Genomic DNA, 17,732 nt, shown 5'->3' with positions numbered 1-17,732 from the left:
CTGTTGATATCTTTAAATACTGATTGCATTGGAAACTTCTCTTGGATCAAGATACGGATACGGTGAGTCTCGTGTCTTGTTGCCCTCAGTGATAATTCCTGCAATTTTAATCAATTCTTTTCTGAACCTAATAAAAAATAAAAATATTGGATCGTGCTGTTAAATTTGGTATAATTTATCACAGACTGCACAGTTCATCTTTCAGGAGCAGCTCAGCTCAAATCAACGACGAGCTCAATGTTTCTGTTGAAAATTGAAAATGTGCATTCAGTATTTTAATATGTGCGCTTTATATGATATTAGTAAATCAAAATCGCTTTGCGAAAATAAATTTAATTCACTAGATTGACATACCTATTTATTTACAGTGATAACCATGTATGGGAAAATTGTGAGAACTTAGGACAGGCATATGTAGAGAATGTAATTTTGTCAACAACAGAGTGCAGGGGAACCAAAATAATTGTAAGTGTAGCCGGAAGTGCAGTCAAGAGTGTGTCCAAGTCAAAACTAGAAAATGACAGACTATTTAATTCTCTGTTTTGGGGTAATATTTATGCTTTGTATTCTGTCACAAACTGTACAGCAGTAGTTATTGATATCATAAATTTGTTTGAATGGAAAAATGTTATCATTATTTTGACATTAGTGTTCATCATAATGTGGAAATGTGGACAATTTTGAATTACAGGCTGGGGGGGAGGGGTGGCATGCATGAAAATGTGGGTCTACAGTCTGTATCACTAGATAGTGAGGAGAGCGGCGGTCTCCTTCCCAAAATCAATTTATTGAAAATTTATTTGAGTAGAATTAAACAAATCTTACTCGTTAACAGCTGTTTCCCCTGTGGAGTCGTATTGATAGTTGATTTCAAATTCAGTCAGTGCATTTGTTCCTCTTTCACTGAGTAGCTTAGTAACCACCATTATATCCAGTGTGGTTTGCTTATCAGGTAGCTGATCTAAAACTGACTTTTCACTTGCAAAACAAATATAATGAATTTTACTTCCATTTTTTGGCTGAACATGACACTGGGTCTGCTTGGAAGTCACCCAGATGAAGTATGCTCTGCTACTGAAAGAAGGACACTAGTGTCTTTGGTGTAAAAACTTATATAGTAATTTATTATTTAATGTCAAACGTAGAATGGTATCTTCTTTTTACAATTTAGTGTATATGTAAACATTGCCATGCACCTTTATAATATCAATGCTTTGTATTATGGGATATATGACTATTTTAGGCAGCCTGCGTCTCTAAAACGACCACTATAGTTAGATCTCACTGTGATCACAGAGGTTCATCAACTTATTTGGTTTGTTTTATGTATCAATGAGGTGAACGTCGTCCTGAGGGGCGAAACAAGTTATCGGGAAATACACTAATTTTTCAGGACCACTGCAACACAGTCTTAAACAAGTTTATTTTTAAAATACAAGTCAAATATTTACCATAAAAAAACGACACCAATATAATTATTCACTGGGATATTGTACTAACCTATTTAATCAATGGTGTTCTTAGAAACGTATTTAATTCTCTGACGTTAGTGAAATCTGAAAAAAGCTTACTTAATCGACCAATCAGCGCGTTTCAATATTTACACATCACGAAACTGGATATTTCTAACCCCCAGGAATGAAGACAGACTTTTCTGAAATTCTGTCACGACGGTAATAAAGAAGTAGTGACTGCCGTAGCAAGTTGTCCAATTAGTATCACAATGTCTTACAATCAACTATAACGGCAAAAAACAAGGCATACGTCATCATTTGATAATTCCATAATTTTTTATATAGTAATTTGATTTGTTTTTCAAACTTCCTGTGTGGTTAATGTTTGTGGTTCACCCCACTGACGCTTAAAAATACATCAAACTAGTCAATTTGACGACCCCCCTGAGGCTGTGACTGGTTAATAGGAACCTTTGACTTTGGAATTTCGCCTTGTAGCATTGCAGGGTAATTTGGGGGGGAACGCATACTCATCATATTGGGGGAAATTCGACGCGGCGTGACCCACACTACTGATGAAAATCATTGACGTCACTGCTTCCACAATTTCACCTGTGGAACTAAAAAGACCACCACCAGGAACTTCCTTCAAAAGATGAAATATATGGTAATAAACTGTTGTAATTAACTGAACAAATTCTGAAATTGACAACAAAGCAATGATAACGCCTAAAAAGCGAATTATGTGCAATGCTTAATTGCGAACGAGGCATGTTCTTACTTTAATACCGAATCCTTCCGGTGGCGGCGCTGTCATTTCTTGGACCCAAGCTTGGAGCTCGTAATCATTCTCCAGTTTCTCTTCAGCGTCTGTTATAAAATATGTGTATAAAATATGTAAGAGTGGTTCTGTATTTTTAATATGACCATATGACTATGCCACCGACCCGGATCTACTGTATTTTGGCAACGCTCTTGTGACGACAACTGTATTGTTACTTACCATAATGAAAATTTACGATTTTCGTGACGTAATTCTTAACAGCTCCATACAACAGCAATGCATCGTCTCTGTAATGATAGTTTGGTAACGACTCAACATTGGAAACGCCACGATCTTCCAAGTCATTAGGCATTGTACCTTGGACATCCAGTCTCCACTCAGACCACAGTCGTTGTATTATACCATACATCCCAACATGACCAATATGCATGCATTTATCCACCCAACCACCGGGAGCCACTAACTTTGCCAATGCTCGACTAAAAAAGAAAAAAACATATTAGTAAATAGTTAAAGGGCGGTGGTCGTCGCGCCACGCATGCGCGAGGTATAGGTCTTACATGAACAAGGATGGCGACTTTGACTGCTGCACAGACCAACGAGCACAAAATGATACGTTACTAAGATTTATTCCGGTGAATGGAATGTATCGAAGGAACCATCACAGATAATAAGAATACATCGATCAGAGATCAGAATTCGAACTCATGGATTATATTGTGGGAAACTCAATGTTTATTAACACAAAGGTCGCACATGCGCGGCGCGACGACCACCGCCTTTTAATTTTAGTGTGTTGTGATGTGAGAAGGTTTGTCTCGGTGAATTCGGCAATCACGTACCTATTGATAGCTATTACGTATAGAAAGTGTGGCGCCAGTAGTCTGTGAATGGGATGTGATGGGGAAAGGTTACGGTTTGTGCAGACATCGATAGATTCCATCACTAGATGCGTAAATCCTAAGTGAGTACACGATTGGTGGACGGAGGCGTCCGCCATGTTGTGATGCATTTTAGCTATCATCCACGTGTATTCGGGGTCTGTCGGTAAAAACACATGAATAATAAAAACAAATGTTTAATAAATTTAATTTCAAGAAAATAGAAATCATAATAATAATAGTTAACTGTGTCACCAAGTTGTCATAGAGGGGTTAATTGAAATTGTTCGTAAAGGGCTACCATTTTCAGAGAACATACTCTGTTGTAACATACTTTTTTAACTGAAAATAAATTTCGCCGAAACGACATTTTGTATGAAGTTTATTTTTACTGAATTTTAATGAGTTGAATGTAAAATACAGAAAAGGGGTATTTTCACTTGATTTTATTTTTATGGACTCATCACTTCAGCTATAATTGTAAAAATAAATTTCAAGTGGAAATAAAGTACTTCACAGTGACACACAAACTAATGTCACTACTCAGAAATTAAAATCGTTATAACTTTTAAAGTGTAACGTGTTTACAATACATGTGTACGATGTATTGATAATTGATTGATTCTTACCGGATTGTTGCCATTCATCTCTTCTTGGTTCAGTTGGATAGCGACCGGAAGTAGTTCTTTTTTGTCATCAACAAAAAATAGTGCAATTGGTGCACATATCTAGGTATTAAAAAAAAGTTTATCACGAAGTGTTGCACGGCTACATTAATACTGTTTTGTTTTTGTTTGTACGACAGTCTGTTATCAGGGGATAGATATTTGCAAAATTTGAATAATGTGTTAGCGAGATCAGAAACGCAGAATGAGAAACTGCTAAAAAGATTGTGCCTGATTCGTTACCCAGTCCTAACATCTAACAGTCAGACCAATCAGAGAGCGCTGTGCGTTGGCATGGTCACACAGAGCGTGGGGTGTTAGTATGGCAGTACTACTACGTTCGAAACTCAATACATGACTAGTGCCTGTAATATTAAGACGAAATCAGTCTTGACAATATTTCACAGTGAATATCAAGAATGCACCACACAACCACGTGATCATTGCACTGAGAGTACATGTTATCTATATCCGCTATATCATCACATACCTTCCTGTCATCGGTACACGGCAAGTTTTCCAATGCTTTCAAATTTACTATATACAATCGTCTCTGCTTCATGGCTTCGTCTAAAGTGAGCTTGTTTATAATTGGCTGCAACATTTCATTAGTCACACCAAAGCTACAATGATAATAGTCCATTGTTATTTAGTGTATAAGTGAAATTGCAGTTATGGAAACTTCGATCTCTGTCACACTCCACATTCATATGGGCACCGAAAACACCCCCTCTCCCCAATGGGATGTCGCATACATATAGAAGGTCGGTAAGAGGTATTTTCGTAAGCTGTAATTAATTGTTTTTTTCGTAATAATGTAATTTAAATAAATAAGAATCGTAAATTCGTAGATATGTGCAAGGTATAGATGTAATCAGATATTTTATTCGTCCGTAATTTGTACAAAGATCTTATTTTTTGTAAGCATGAAAAATATTTGTTCAATAATTTCCAATTTTGTTTTTTAAACAAAAATTATCAAATATATTCTAAAAGTGTAAAATGCAATTAGAAATTTGCTTTATCTGTAAAGTTTCCTTTTTTATTTCCTGTACTAGCTGCCCCCCTTGCCCCCCATATACTTACGTGCACCCACGCGGGTATGACAAATATAAATGATGTCATATGATATGTTAGTACATTCAATGACGCCATACGTGATAATGATTTACGTCAGCACATACATTGGTGACGTTACACTTACGTGTTTGGTATTTCGGTGCATAGCCTGATCATCGTTGGATTACACCATGTTAGTCTTTGTTTTCCGAACTCGACATCTGATTTCCAATTCTGAATGCCCTGTAAAAGAGCACATACCCAAGGCAATCATTATTTGTGGCAGCCAACACAATTGTCAATACGTAGTTTAATCGTCTTTGTATTTCAGTTACCCTAAGACAGATGACGTAACAATAAATTACACACACAATATGAATATGTAAATGCGTTGCAAAGAAATGAACGAGAGACAGACGTACGAATAGCCTGACATTTAGGAGTGGCGCCCTCGCCGGCCGAACGGCTTCAGACTACTGGGTTTGGAGTACTACGGGGCGCAACTCACGCGACCTTGTCAGGCTAACAGTACGACTACGAGTACTATCAATCTAAATAGTACATTAGTAATTTGTTAAACTCATAATTACGCTAAGTTTGAAATATACAATGAAAGATATCAACTTACTGATGGTCTTGGTAGGTTATTGCAATAAACGTTGGTGAGATCATCGAGACTCTTCCACACTGACGTTGTGATATTGGTGATCTTACTTTGTAGTAATAAGTGTAATTTATTCCTTGTGATGTCCCACTGCGCTCGAGAAAAATAAAAGGAATGAAAACGACGTATTATGCGATTAACAAACTCGTACACTCGACACAACTAATAATCAGAGATATGTATAATAATGATATTATTATTATACATCTTGTAAAATTCGCATTTGACCAAATGCTCTCTTTCATAACAGCAACACTGATATGCACTGAACATTGTATCTTGATAAAAAAAATAGACATCAACCATATTAGTAATCGTTCGATGAAATACAGAAAACAGAGTTTTGATTACCTGTATACGTACTGGTAAATGCAGAACGCATGCGCAACATATTTTTTTTTAGTATTTCATTGAACGATTTATGCAATATGTACCACCAAAACGAGGGTTTTATCCTTAGGGTTTCACCAAGATGAAAAGTGGGAAAAAATATTTGAACACGTTTATGGCTGGGGAAAATAGACTAATCACGTGATCTGTTGTGTGGAGTACGTACCCACTGCACTATTTTGTTCATTCTAGTCATTACGAGCAGAAAGTCAACTCTATACAAAGTTCGCCCACATAGAGGGACTGTGAGGGACCCCTCCCCCGCACAAGGAGTACTCTTACAGCCATTATCGAAAACATCACCCCAATGAATTTTTATCATTGCGTTTACCACGTGTTATCACCATGTGTAATCGGATGTCTTAGCGGAATTCAACTGATGCTTGTCTGGTCCCCGCCTCTACGCGCAAGCTCAAAGCGCCCAGCCGGGTCACGTGATCTGACGCACAGTTCAGCGAAAACTGATGCACGACTGATTAATGCAATGCATTATGGGAAATAATTTATATAATGGAAAACTATTATCATATTAGAAACTGACTAAATTGTATGTTTATTTTGACAACATCAAGATTTGTATCAATAATAATATATAATACAATTTTGGTTATTTCTCATTTTTTATTTTTTTATCTTGAAAAATTGTCCTAATTTTCCCAAAACATGGTTTTCAACCACTGATTTTCGAAAAAGGCTCACTTATATCCCAATGAACAGTTGTACATGAATGTTGATAATATATATTAAAATGTGGTTCAATCCACGAAAAACAGCAGTCAGGGCCGAGTACAACAGGCGCCACCACAAGTTTCTTTCGTTTTTAGAATAAGAATTTTGTTGTAAATCTCCTGTTTCACTCTTTTCCGGACCCCTTTGTTAGTAAACTATATGCAACATTGGTTTAGCTGGAAGTATTTGTAGTAATGCGAATGTTTTCCCGGCATTTGTCAAATAAATCTGAAAGATCCGTAGAGCTAAACAAAAAAAAGAACAAATCATTTGAGTAAAGTAGCGAAAACAAACGAACCGTCGGCCATTTTGATCTCATCATCACGAGTGTAAATCAGGAAGATGGTAAGCTTTACGTGATTTTACTCGTTTTGTGAAGCGCAAATGTCATCTCGCCAAGATGCGAAGATGAATTAAGTGTGTAATACTAATTGTTCATTGTTTTAAATCTCTAGCTGACTGAATCACAGTTAAATGTGACACGACTAGTGACTTACTGATTCTTCACGATCAGATCTCCACCCCCCTGCAATCATAATACAAGTACTTACGATCGTACGGGACACTGGGCAAACACTTGAGTACGCTATTTTGAAAGCAACCACACAACTAGGGTAAATACTAGTATTTATGGCGTGGCACCATACGAGCTATGTGAATTTAGATTGGGTGGAGGGGGTGCAATAAAATTACGTAATGTTAATATAATAATATTGCTACAGTGTATATGTTTTAACACTAGGTTTCCCCTAGTAGTCTTCTCTAAAAACCCAAAACGTCTGTGATTTTATTTATACAAATCAAAATCATAATTTGTAAATTCAAGATATGTGTGTGCAAGAGGTAAAGCTAGTTTCGTTTGTCTACATATGTGCAAAAAGGGGTGTTAATTTGAATTCAATAGGGATGAAATTGAAAATCCTGGTACCATTCACAGCCATGTATTAGAGAGCAGATCCAGACATGTCCTAATTGTGTTATATTGCATATATATTCTTCCATTTAGTGTAAAATCGAAAAGTAAAACAAGGACAAGACTTGTGAGAAAGGAAATTACAAATTAATAACCTTGTTTGTTTTGTTTTTTAAATTGCCATTTTTATCACATTCAAAATAATTCACAAATTTGGTGAATTTATTACCAAAATGCTGGAAAAACAAATATACCAGTAAGTGGGTAATTTCCAGTAAACATTTCAATAAAAGTGAATGAAACAAATTGCACTTTGTGTACAATCCACCTCATCTCTTTTTATTCTAGAGTTTTTTATTTGGATCAAATGCCGAGATTGACATTGCATTAGACGGACAAGCCAGTAGAAAACAGGCTGAAATAAAAACTGAAGATGGTAAAAAAGAGAAATTATATCTGTACTATGATGGCGAATCAGTTACAGGAAAGGTGAGTCTTAATATTGTTATATCTGTGGCAAAGATATGCAACTTCAATGAAATTAGTAACCCTATTTCAACATTTATTAAAATACTTGATAATAATTTGGATTCACAAATATCCTTCGAAAGGAGAAAATAAACATTTCCCCATTTTACTTCACTGATATGTGAAATTACGTATAAAAAAAAACTCGAGCGAGGTGCAGTTTTCAAACTGATGCTGAAAAGCAAAGTCTGTTTTTGACTCCCATGTGCGAAGCACAAAATGGGAGTCTTTGCAGTTAGTGTGTGTGTATGTGTGTATGTGTGTATGTGTGTATGTGTGTATGTGTGTATGTGTGTGTGTATGTGTGTATGTGTGTCCGACTGTTCCACTGCTATCTCAAGAACCATACATCGGTTTTTGATGAAACTTGGTGCATAGATGCTCTGGGCCAATGCGCAGATTTGATTAGGTTTTGGTAAAAATCCATGCTCGTTAATTACCTAATTTGCATGATAATTAGCTATTTTTTAGCTGTTCTATGACTGTTCCACTGATATCTAAAGAACCACTCATTGGATTTTGATGAAACTTGGTACATAGATGCTCTGAACATATGCGCAGATTTGATTAATTTTTGGTAAAAATCCGTGCATATTAATTACCTAATTTGCATGATAATTAGCTATTTTTTAGTGGTTCCATGACTGTACCACTGATATCTAAACAACCACTCATTGGATTTTGATGAAACTTGGTACATAGATGCTCTGAACTAATGCTAGGTTTTGATTAGTTTTTGGTAATAATCCGTGGATATTAATTACCTAATTTGCATAATGATTAGTCAATTTTCGGTTTTTCCACTGATATCTCAAGTACTAATCATCACATTTCAATGAAACTTGGTACATAGATGTCATACGACACTGCACAGACCTGATAGTTTTTATGGTAATATCAGTACATATTAATTACCTAATTTGCATAATTAATTAATTTTCAGCATTTGATATAAGTAGTTAGCATTACATTTCAATGAAACTTGGTACTTACATACTCAAGGACTATGCAGAGATTGATTGTTTTCGATAAATATTTGTGCATATTAATCACCTAATTTGCATAATTAGTTAATTTTCAGCTTTTCCACGGGTATCTCAAGTACTAATCATCGCATTTCAATGAAACTTGGTACATAGATCCTTTAGGACTATGCAGAGACCTGATTAGTTTTAGGGTAAATAATTGTGCATATTAATTACCTAATTTGCATAATTAATTTTCAGCTTTTCTACTGATATCTAAAGTACTAATCATCACATTTCAATGAATCTAGAATTATGCAGACCCAATTAGTTTCCGGTAAATATTTGTGCATATTAATCACCTAATTTGCATAATTAACCAACTTTCACACTGATATCTCAGGTACTATACATCACATATCAATGAATGTACATGGATGCTGTAGGACAATAGACAGACCTGAATAATTGTGGGTTAAAATCTGTACATATTAATTACCTAATTTGCATAATTAACCAATTTTAAGCTTTCACACTGATATCTAAAGCACCGTAAAAACTCCAAAATTTCGACCGGTTTTAAATAATTGGTGTTAGAAATGTGACGTGTTTTTAGAGTCAAAATTAAGGTGCATTTTCGGACGATCGAATTTTTCAGAATAGAAATCAGCAAATGAAAAAATGGAGATGATAGACAGTGTGCTTCATTAGTTTTTAAAAAATGCAATGTCCGTCAATTGACGTAAACTTCCTCATGTTTCATGGTAAAAGCAAAGGTCGTGGCCGAGTTGTAACTCAAAATCTAAACAAAGTCATCAATCAGTGAGTATTATGACAAGCAAAACAAAACATCAAGACGCGGAGAAGAGGTCAGCACAAAACTAATAGGTCAAAAGACAAAGCTGTCTCGCACTACCTAGGAAAACTTGCGAATGTTCAAAGTACAGGTACCCATTGGACAAAAGATACATGGAAGTTTAGCAAACTATCTCCCTGACCCAGTGCAATGTATCCGGTTAGAATCAAAGCTCACGTGTCCCTTATTTGAGGGACCAAATTCTGCCGTAAATTCGCCCTTGGATTAAAAAATAAAATGGGATTTAAGAAAATAAAATGGGACTTTTAAGGTGTATTTTGGCGTCATTTTTTGGACATTTCAATCAATCCTGCCGGCTAAAATAGAGTAAGTTTTACTGTGGTCATTGACGTCTGTCTATTCAAGAGTACACGTGTATGATTTTTATCGTGACTAGCGTGAGCGGGTAAGCTTCCTTTCGAGAATGAGCTGTTATCACTGTGAACAATGTTAAATTATTCTTCAGATGACCAGTTTATTTTTTAAAAACAACTAATTTTTTTATTCAAAAAAAATCATGCCGTTTTCGCATCAAAATCCAAGCCAAAATATCGTACTACAACACCAATCTCTTCCGCATTGCGTTCAATAACATTAACATATTTAAATAAGCTATGGTAATTTGAACACGTTGGCATCATCCAGCTTTTTGATTGGTTAATTAGCGATTTGACCTATTTGACCTAAGAGAACATGGCGGATATCCTACAGCATCAAACGTTTATACGAGACCGGAATCATTCGCTTACGATGAAACTAAGTTGACTTTTATTTGTATTTCATAACCATTCAACAAATTTATTTTGTGTACATTATTATAATCACTACTGAGTACAGTAATAATCAACAATTCAGAAACACAGCATGCCGAGATTTTTGTGTTCGTTTTTATTTGAAACTTCGTTTATTTAGAATATATTTTCGTTACCAATAAAATAAAAATCTCTCAGTCAATCAGAAACCCGGATTCATGCCTTCGAGGAAGGTCCCGTTTGAACGCTCACATCGGTTTTTTTTTCGTTTGGGGGAAAACTAAAACTGGTCGCAATTTTCGAATAAGAATGAGTCGGCAATTCTTAGTGGAGTCGAAAATTTGGAGGTAAATAAAACACCGAACCCCGGCAAATAAATAGGCGGCCGAATTTTTAGAGGGGTCGAGATTTTGGAGTTTTCACGGTACTAATTATTCCATTTCAATGAAACTTAGTACAAAGATGCTCTAGGACAATGTACAAACCTAATTAGTTTGGGGTAAAAATCTGTTCATATTAATTCCCTAATAAGCATAATAATTCATAATTTTTTGGTTCTAATCACATTTCAATTAAACTTAGAGACATAGATTTTCTGTTACATTGCGCAGACCTCATTAGTTTTACACTCAAATCTGGTCATATTAATTTTCTGATTTGCATAATTAGTTTTCAGCTAAGTAATTTCGAATTATATTTAATGTGTCTCCAATACTCTCAGCACATGGGAGTTCTTTCTAAGCTTTCTTTGATTTTTTCTTATGTGTCTAGCCAATGAAATTGTTTCCCTTAACACTGCCCTTGTGTGTGTTTATTGTTGTTTTGTTGATATTTATTGAATGCATACTATTAAGTGCCTTGCTCTGTTACATAACTTGCAGGTTAATATTACATTGAAAGGGAAAAAAATGGAACATCAAGGAATCAAAATTGAATTTATTGGACAAATAGGTTAGTACATTCTGCCATGATTTACTGACTTCCACTCATCAACTAATCTTTGAATAAGTGACCAACTCATATCCCAAAAAACAAAGAAGTTGTTATTGTTATATCCCTATTTTCCCCAGGTTACCAGTGTTTGTTTGTACGTTCATATGGCATCATATTTGAAGCGCTATTGCAGATAGAAACATTGCACATTAAGTCTGATCAACATATTTAATGACCATTTATGGTCATGTGACCTAATTAAAAATGCGTAACTATCGTATCTGAAGGGCTATTACAGATAAAGACATGCAATCAGTACTTAATAAAAAGATGCAGGAAGATCTGCCGTCTCTGTTGGCTTTCATTGTATTCTAATTTTACATGTAAGCACATTGATGGCCACAGTGACGATGTGTCAAACGTACAGGAAAAACGTCATGCTATGCACTGATTGGTCACAGACAGACAAACTTCTTCTTATTGCTCGTTCACATCCACATCAGGAGACTGTATGGCCAGTATTGTTTGAAACGCATACAATGATGACATTTAAAAATTGATATCATTCAGCAGTGGTATTTTGACTTTACAATTGTTAATAATATGCACCATGGTCATGTAATAATTCCTGAGATATGATACATTGCCTGTGTAGTTTGTAGTTGAGCGAACTTATAATTTTTTTTTTTCTCTAGAGTTGTATTATGACAGAGGAAATCATCATGAGTTCACGTCCTTAGTTAAAGAATTAGCCAGGCCTGGGGAATTAACACAAAGTACAACATATGATTTTGACTTTGTTCAAGTTGAGAAACCGTATGAGTCATATACAGGAGCCAATGTTAGACTTCGGTAAGATTTTTATTAATGCACAGAAATCTCATTATAACAAACTTGTTGCTTGTTATAGTGAAGTGTTCACTATAACGAAGCACACATACAAACTCATTGCTTGTTATAGTGAAGTGTTCACTATAATGAAGCACACATACAAACTCATTGCTTGTTATAGTGAAGTGTTCACTATAATGAAGCACACATACAAACTCATTGCTTGTTATAGTGAAGTGTTCACTATAATGAAGCACACATACAAACTCATTGCTTGTTATAGTGAAGTGTTCACTATAACGAAGCACACATACAAACTCATTGCTTGTTATACTGTAGAATACTTTATTTTCGCTTGGAATTTATTTTCGCTATTTTCGCTGGAGGGATGATTCCGTGAAAATAAAATCCAGTGAATATACTTTTTTTCCTATATTTCACATTACACTCATAAAAAATCAGTGAAAATAAATTCCATACAAAATGCCCAAAAAGCCTATTCAGCGAAAATAAAGTATTCCACAGTAGTGAAGTGTTAACTATAATGAAGCACACATACAAACTCATTGCTTGTTATAGTGAAGTGTTCACTATAATGAAGCACACATACAAACTCATTGCTTGTTATAGTGAAGTGTTCACTATAATGAAGCACACATACAAACTCATTGCTTGTTATAGTGAAGTGTTCACTATAATGAAGCACACATACAAACAACGTGCTTGTTATAGTGAAGTGTTCACTAAAATGAAGCACACATACAAACTCATTGCTTGTTATAGTGAAGTGTTCACTATAATGAAGCACATATACATGGGGTTTGTTATGATTGGGAGACATGCAATGTGTTTGTTCATTATAAAGGTGTTCATTATTACAAGGTGGAAGTGTATTATGGATTCGGTTCCTGATACTGAATTGCTGAACCTCACAAATAACTAGAACTGCTGATCAATCTATTGAGCAGTGAAATCAAGAAACTACAATTCAAACTGAACTAAACAAAATTCTCACCAAACGGATTACATCTGACAGTGTTTTCGAACAAATTTGTGAAGACTTTGTGTATAAAAAATGGTAGACTGTAGATGGATTACTGTAAAATACATTATTTTCGCTGAAGTGATGATTCAGTGAAAATAAAATCCATTGAATATATCTTTTTTCCTGTGTTTTACATTAAACTCATCCAAAAAATCAGTGAAAATAAATTTAAACTCCCTAGAAGTCTTTTCAGTGAAAATTAATTCAAGCAAAAATATGGTATTTTACAGTATTTTATTGAAGATGACAAATATAGCAGTAATGGTGAAGCAGTTACCATTTCAAAACTGACCATATCTATATTGAAAATACAAGTTTTGCGCATATTGATTTGCCTTATTACCATATCACCTGCTACAGCATCAACAGACGATGTGTTAAAATTTAGATTTTTTTTTCTTCAAATTTTTAGCTATTTCCTGCGAGTAACAATAGCAAAAAGATTAACAGATGTGACAAGAGAAATGGACATCATAGTGCATACATTATCTCAGTACCCCGAGATGAATAATAGTATTAAAATGGAAGTTGGTATCGAGGATTGTCTACACATAGAGTTTGAATATAATAAATCCAAGTAAGTAACGTTTATGAATTGAAATAGATCAGTGTGTGTGTTCTTTATGGTAATTTACGAATGATATTTCTACAAAAAGCTAAATGATGTCTGCAAGTTACGGTATTCCGAGATAACAGGATTATCAATAAAGTTGCATTCCCGATTTAGAAATCTGTGATGTACCAATATATATATATACATCATAAAATGTTTAGATTCTGAATGAGTATAACAAATTATTATAATCTCCTGATATTTTCTTGTAGGTTGACGCCAGCAGACACGAGTGATTACCGATGGAGTTTTGCATTAATCTGAATAATCACGAAATTCCGTTCTTTTAACATACTTTTCTACCAATAGGAATTGATGATTAATGGCTCAATAATCACCATAGTCGTGGGTGTTAGACATATTTTTTGTAGTTCGCTGACCATACCTTTTGTTAGCAACAGCTCAAAGACATATACATAAAGACATATTTTTTTCTCTATTGAAGATACCATCTCAAAGACGTAATTGTTGGCAAGATTTATTTTCTCTTGGTGAGAATAAAAATAAAACATATGGAATTAGCAATTATTAAACGAGAAACTACCGGATCAGGTAACTACATAGACTCTATAGTTATCCAACCTCTTAAATGTGGCTTCTTTTATTGAAGTAAAACTAAACATATAAATATTATTCATAAATATGGGAATGTTTAATTAGTGTTTATCGATTTATACAAATAAATTGGCTCTTAATTTGATTACGCAATAGTATCAATGCTGTTGGCTGCTGATTAACAAGTTTGTAGTACCATATTTGTTCTATTAGTAGCACTTGTGATTACATAAGTGGCACATGTATGTCTATAGTCAAAATAAATATACAATAAATGCAATTTTCAGTTCATGTGCGCTTCCATTAGATTTGTGCTTATAATAGAGCAACTATAGTATTGTTACTGACTTAAACACACTTCACTATCTGTTACATTTATTTTATTCCATTGATAGGTCCAAATACATTTAATGAAAATGAAACCATTGCAAAGTATGAGATCATGGATGGTGCACCTGTACGAGGTATTTTATTCACTACAAATGAATTGAAATATATACATTTGAAAAAAATGTTGAAAACATTTAGTGAATGACTATGATATGAAGAAAATAATGCATCTGATTGAGTTACCTCTATGTATTGTGTTACTATTGTTATTTCAGGTGAATCTATACCAATCAGGTTATTCCTAGCAGGATATGATTTAACACCTACCATGAGAGACATAAATAAAAAATTCTCAGTTCGCTACTATCTTAATTTAGTCCTAGTTGACGAAGAAGAGAGGCGGTACTTCAAACAACAGGTTGGTACAAAAAATGTAATAAGAAAACTTCAACTGGACAAATTCATTTGAGATGAATGATTACTCGCCAAATTCAAGAACCAGAAGAGCTAGTTATCACACTTCATAACATTTTGAAACAATCTTAATCGACATTGGAAACAGGCGACCAATTAAAATAATAGGCAAGCAGCCTGTCATTTCACAGTTAATCTACTACAGTATAAGAAGTCCAGTGTACGAAGTGAATTGAAGGCATTGATTTGATGTAGGAGAAGTTTATAATAACATAATTAAGAATAACATACTAAACAATAATCCCATTAGGGTGACATATATCTGTAATGTTTGAAGATGCTCGAAGTGAAAACCTGAATACTGAATTTGATGATAACTGTTTAAGCTCTACTGTCATCAACAAGGACACAGCGGGGATGTTCATATTATTGATCATTAGTCGTCCATCCACCAAGAATTACATTTTCGTCTTCTTGAGAACTACCAGGTCAATTGCTTTGATGTACGAATGGTTCTCTCTCTCTGATTCTTTAATTTTTTTTTATATTTCAAACTTTTTTATTTTTGGCTAAACACAATTACCCCCGGTATATGACACCCATACTATTGAATTTTGTGTGCCATGATGTCTGATTCAGTTTACTATGAACTAATCTGTTAATGTAAGTTATTTGCATCATGTGTACTGGGGCAACTGAATCTTTAATATATATTGCAAGTAATTTACATAACATAACATTTTGTAGTTACCAGATAACTGAGAAACTGTCAACCATAATTGTTGTTGATGGTAGATTTATTTATGTGTATTAAACTTGATTATCTTTGTTTCACAGGAAATCACATTGTGGCGTAAACCGGACAAGGGGAAGAAATCAACTGGATTTGTTTACCATGGACCACTACAGTCAGGACCCCAACCACCAGAAACATAGGCAGCAATAGTCTACCCAATGAAACAATGAACATTTTAGGATAAACTAGGGATGCTTTCACAGATTCTTTGAAGTAACTGCGATTTGACAAGTATGCCCTCTATAGCTGGAATGTATTTTGTATCAAGTTAGGGATCCTACTTCATGGTGCAGCCTGTGATAAGCACACCTAACTTTGCAAATATACATCTGTGCAAGCATACCTAGTTGTCTGTAAATAAACATCATGACTTAACATTTCATCTTTTGAACTGTATGTATTATAAGGCATCAACTAAATAATGTTATTTAAAAGCTAGAGATAGCTAGTCATATCTATATTATTGACAGTATGTGGAGGTATAGCATAGGCTATTTCTAAATTCTCTTCTGTTGGCTCTTATTCCCTTACCATCTAGTATTCTTACAGGGATGGTTTAAAGTGGTCGATCATTTATTGTAAATAACCTACAGTGAAAACCAAGTTTACTTTTATAATTAGTTCTTTAATTTTAAATCAGTTTAGAATGCTGACTAATGTCCTGTTTAATAATCAGAATTCCCGCACTTTCACTGCCTTTGTCACCTTTCACAAAATAGTGTTGCAAATTCCAGGTTTTGATGGAAATGGGACCTTCCCCCCCCTGTACCAGTTTGTCTTGGTCATTGCCATGCGAGATACTCTTCTTAGTGTTTTTTCATTATGGTTATCTGAGTCGTGTACGGTGTTCATATGTAGCATCACTTAATATGAACATTACACCCATTCTAAACATTGTTAGAATTTATAACTGGATTTTATGGTATTTCAATTTCTGAAATTTCTTATAAAATTTAAAGTGGTTTACAGTCTGGTTCGGTGGATGGGTAGACAGGTTTGTGGTTAGATAAAAACTGCCCAAGGAACCAATTGAGATGCCTTGGAGAAGTGATTGTACTAAATATGTCCATAACAATTCTACCCCACTAATGCTGTCAATATTTTTATGTGTATACTTTTATTTGTTTATTATTTAGGTAGGTAGATGGGTATATAAATATAATGTATATACCTGTAGCTGCAAAGTGAACTGATAATGAAGTGTTCAATGTAACTTGTATTCATCCATCAACATCCTTTTTCATGATAAGTAATAAAACCAGTTAGCTTATTCTCTTGTCAGGTGTTTCGTTTTGGGAAAGTTTGTCTGAGAGTGGGTGTGTCTAGAACTGATTGTGCTACATGTACAAGTAGGTACAGTTAAGTCAATTTAGCAACAAATTGTGTCTGACCTACCACTAACATCCTATCAAAAAGGGGAAAAGTTGTTGAAATAAAATTGTTTCTTGGTATTTGGTCCAAAGCCAGGGGTGCCTGCTTGTGCCAACATCTGTTCAATAATTTGTGAGAAAGTGCACCTGCATGTTACCATGGCAGCCATGCAAAACAAATGTCAGCTCCCTAGCTTTCTCACAA

At 34.6% G+C, this 17,732-nt stretch overlaps 2 protein-coding genes across 2 annotated transcripts; one reads left to right on the top strand and one right to left on the bottom strand.

Moving 5' to 3' along the window:
• Positions 1 to 12: 12 nt before the first annotated feature.
• On the bottom strand, positions 13 to 6,185 carry LOC102809408 (polyunsaturated fatty acid 5-lipoxygenase-like). The gene is given in 12 exon segments (XM_085501911.1): positions 13 to 127; positions 826 to 978; positions 1,912 to 1,973; positions 1,975 to 2,100; positions 2,236 to 2,324; positions 2,458 to 2,717; positions 3,081 to 3,299; positions 3,756 to 3,847; positions 4,275 to 4,407; positions 4,989 to 5,086; positions 5,472 to 5,597; positions 6,180 to 6,185. Coding segments are annotated over 12 exon segments (1,479 nt in total).
• A 716-nt stretch (positions 6,186 to 6,901) lies between these two features.
• LOC100367823 (vacuolar protein sorting-associated protein 26B-like) lies at positions 6,902 to 17,427 on the top strand. The gene is made up of 9 exons (XM_002734779.4): positions 6,902 to 6,971; positions 7,888 to 8,028; positions 11,522 to 11,591; positions 12,269 to 12,425; positions 13,862 to 14,026; positions 14,508 to 14,614; positions 15,013 to 15,081; positions 15,223 to 15,365; positions 16,199 to 17,427. Exons 1-9 carry the CDS (start codon positions 6,969 to 6,971, stop codon positions 16,295 to 16,297), a joined length of 954 nt encoding a protein of 317 aa, XP_002734825.1. The 5' UTR covers positions 6,902 to 6,968; the 3' UTR covers positions 16,298 to 17,427.
• The last annotated feature ends 305 nt before the right edge of the window (positions 17,428 to 17,732 follow it).

Source organism: Saccoglossus kowalevskii, chromosome 7 (genome assembly GCF_978046115.1).
Source record: "Saccoglossus kowalevskii chromosome 7, keSacKowa6.1, whole genome shotgun sequence".
Lineage (NCBI taxonomy): Eukaryota > Metazoa > Hemichordata > Enteropneusta > Harrimaniidae > Saccoglossus > Saccoglossus kowalevskii.
This window is presented reverse-complemented; position numbering and strand designations above follow the sequence as displayed.

Bases quoted from the DNA above. Each gene is read 5' to 3' on its own strand.
- LOC100367823 (XM_002734779.4), top strand. The intron at 14,615-15,012 runs GTAACTACATAG...TTCCATTGATAG, and splicing joins ACGAGAAACTACCGGATCAG to GTCCAAATACATTTAATGAA. The intron at 15,366-16,198 runs GTTGGTACAAAA...TTTGTTTCACAG, and splicing joins GGCGGTACTTCAAACAACAG to GAAATCACATTGTGGCGTAA.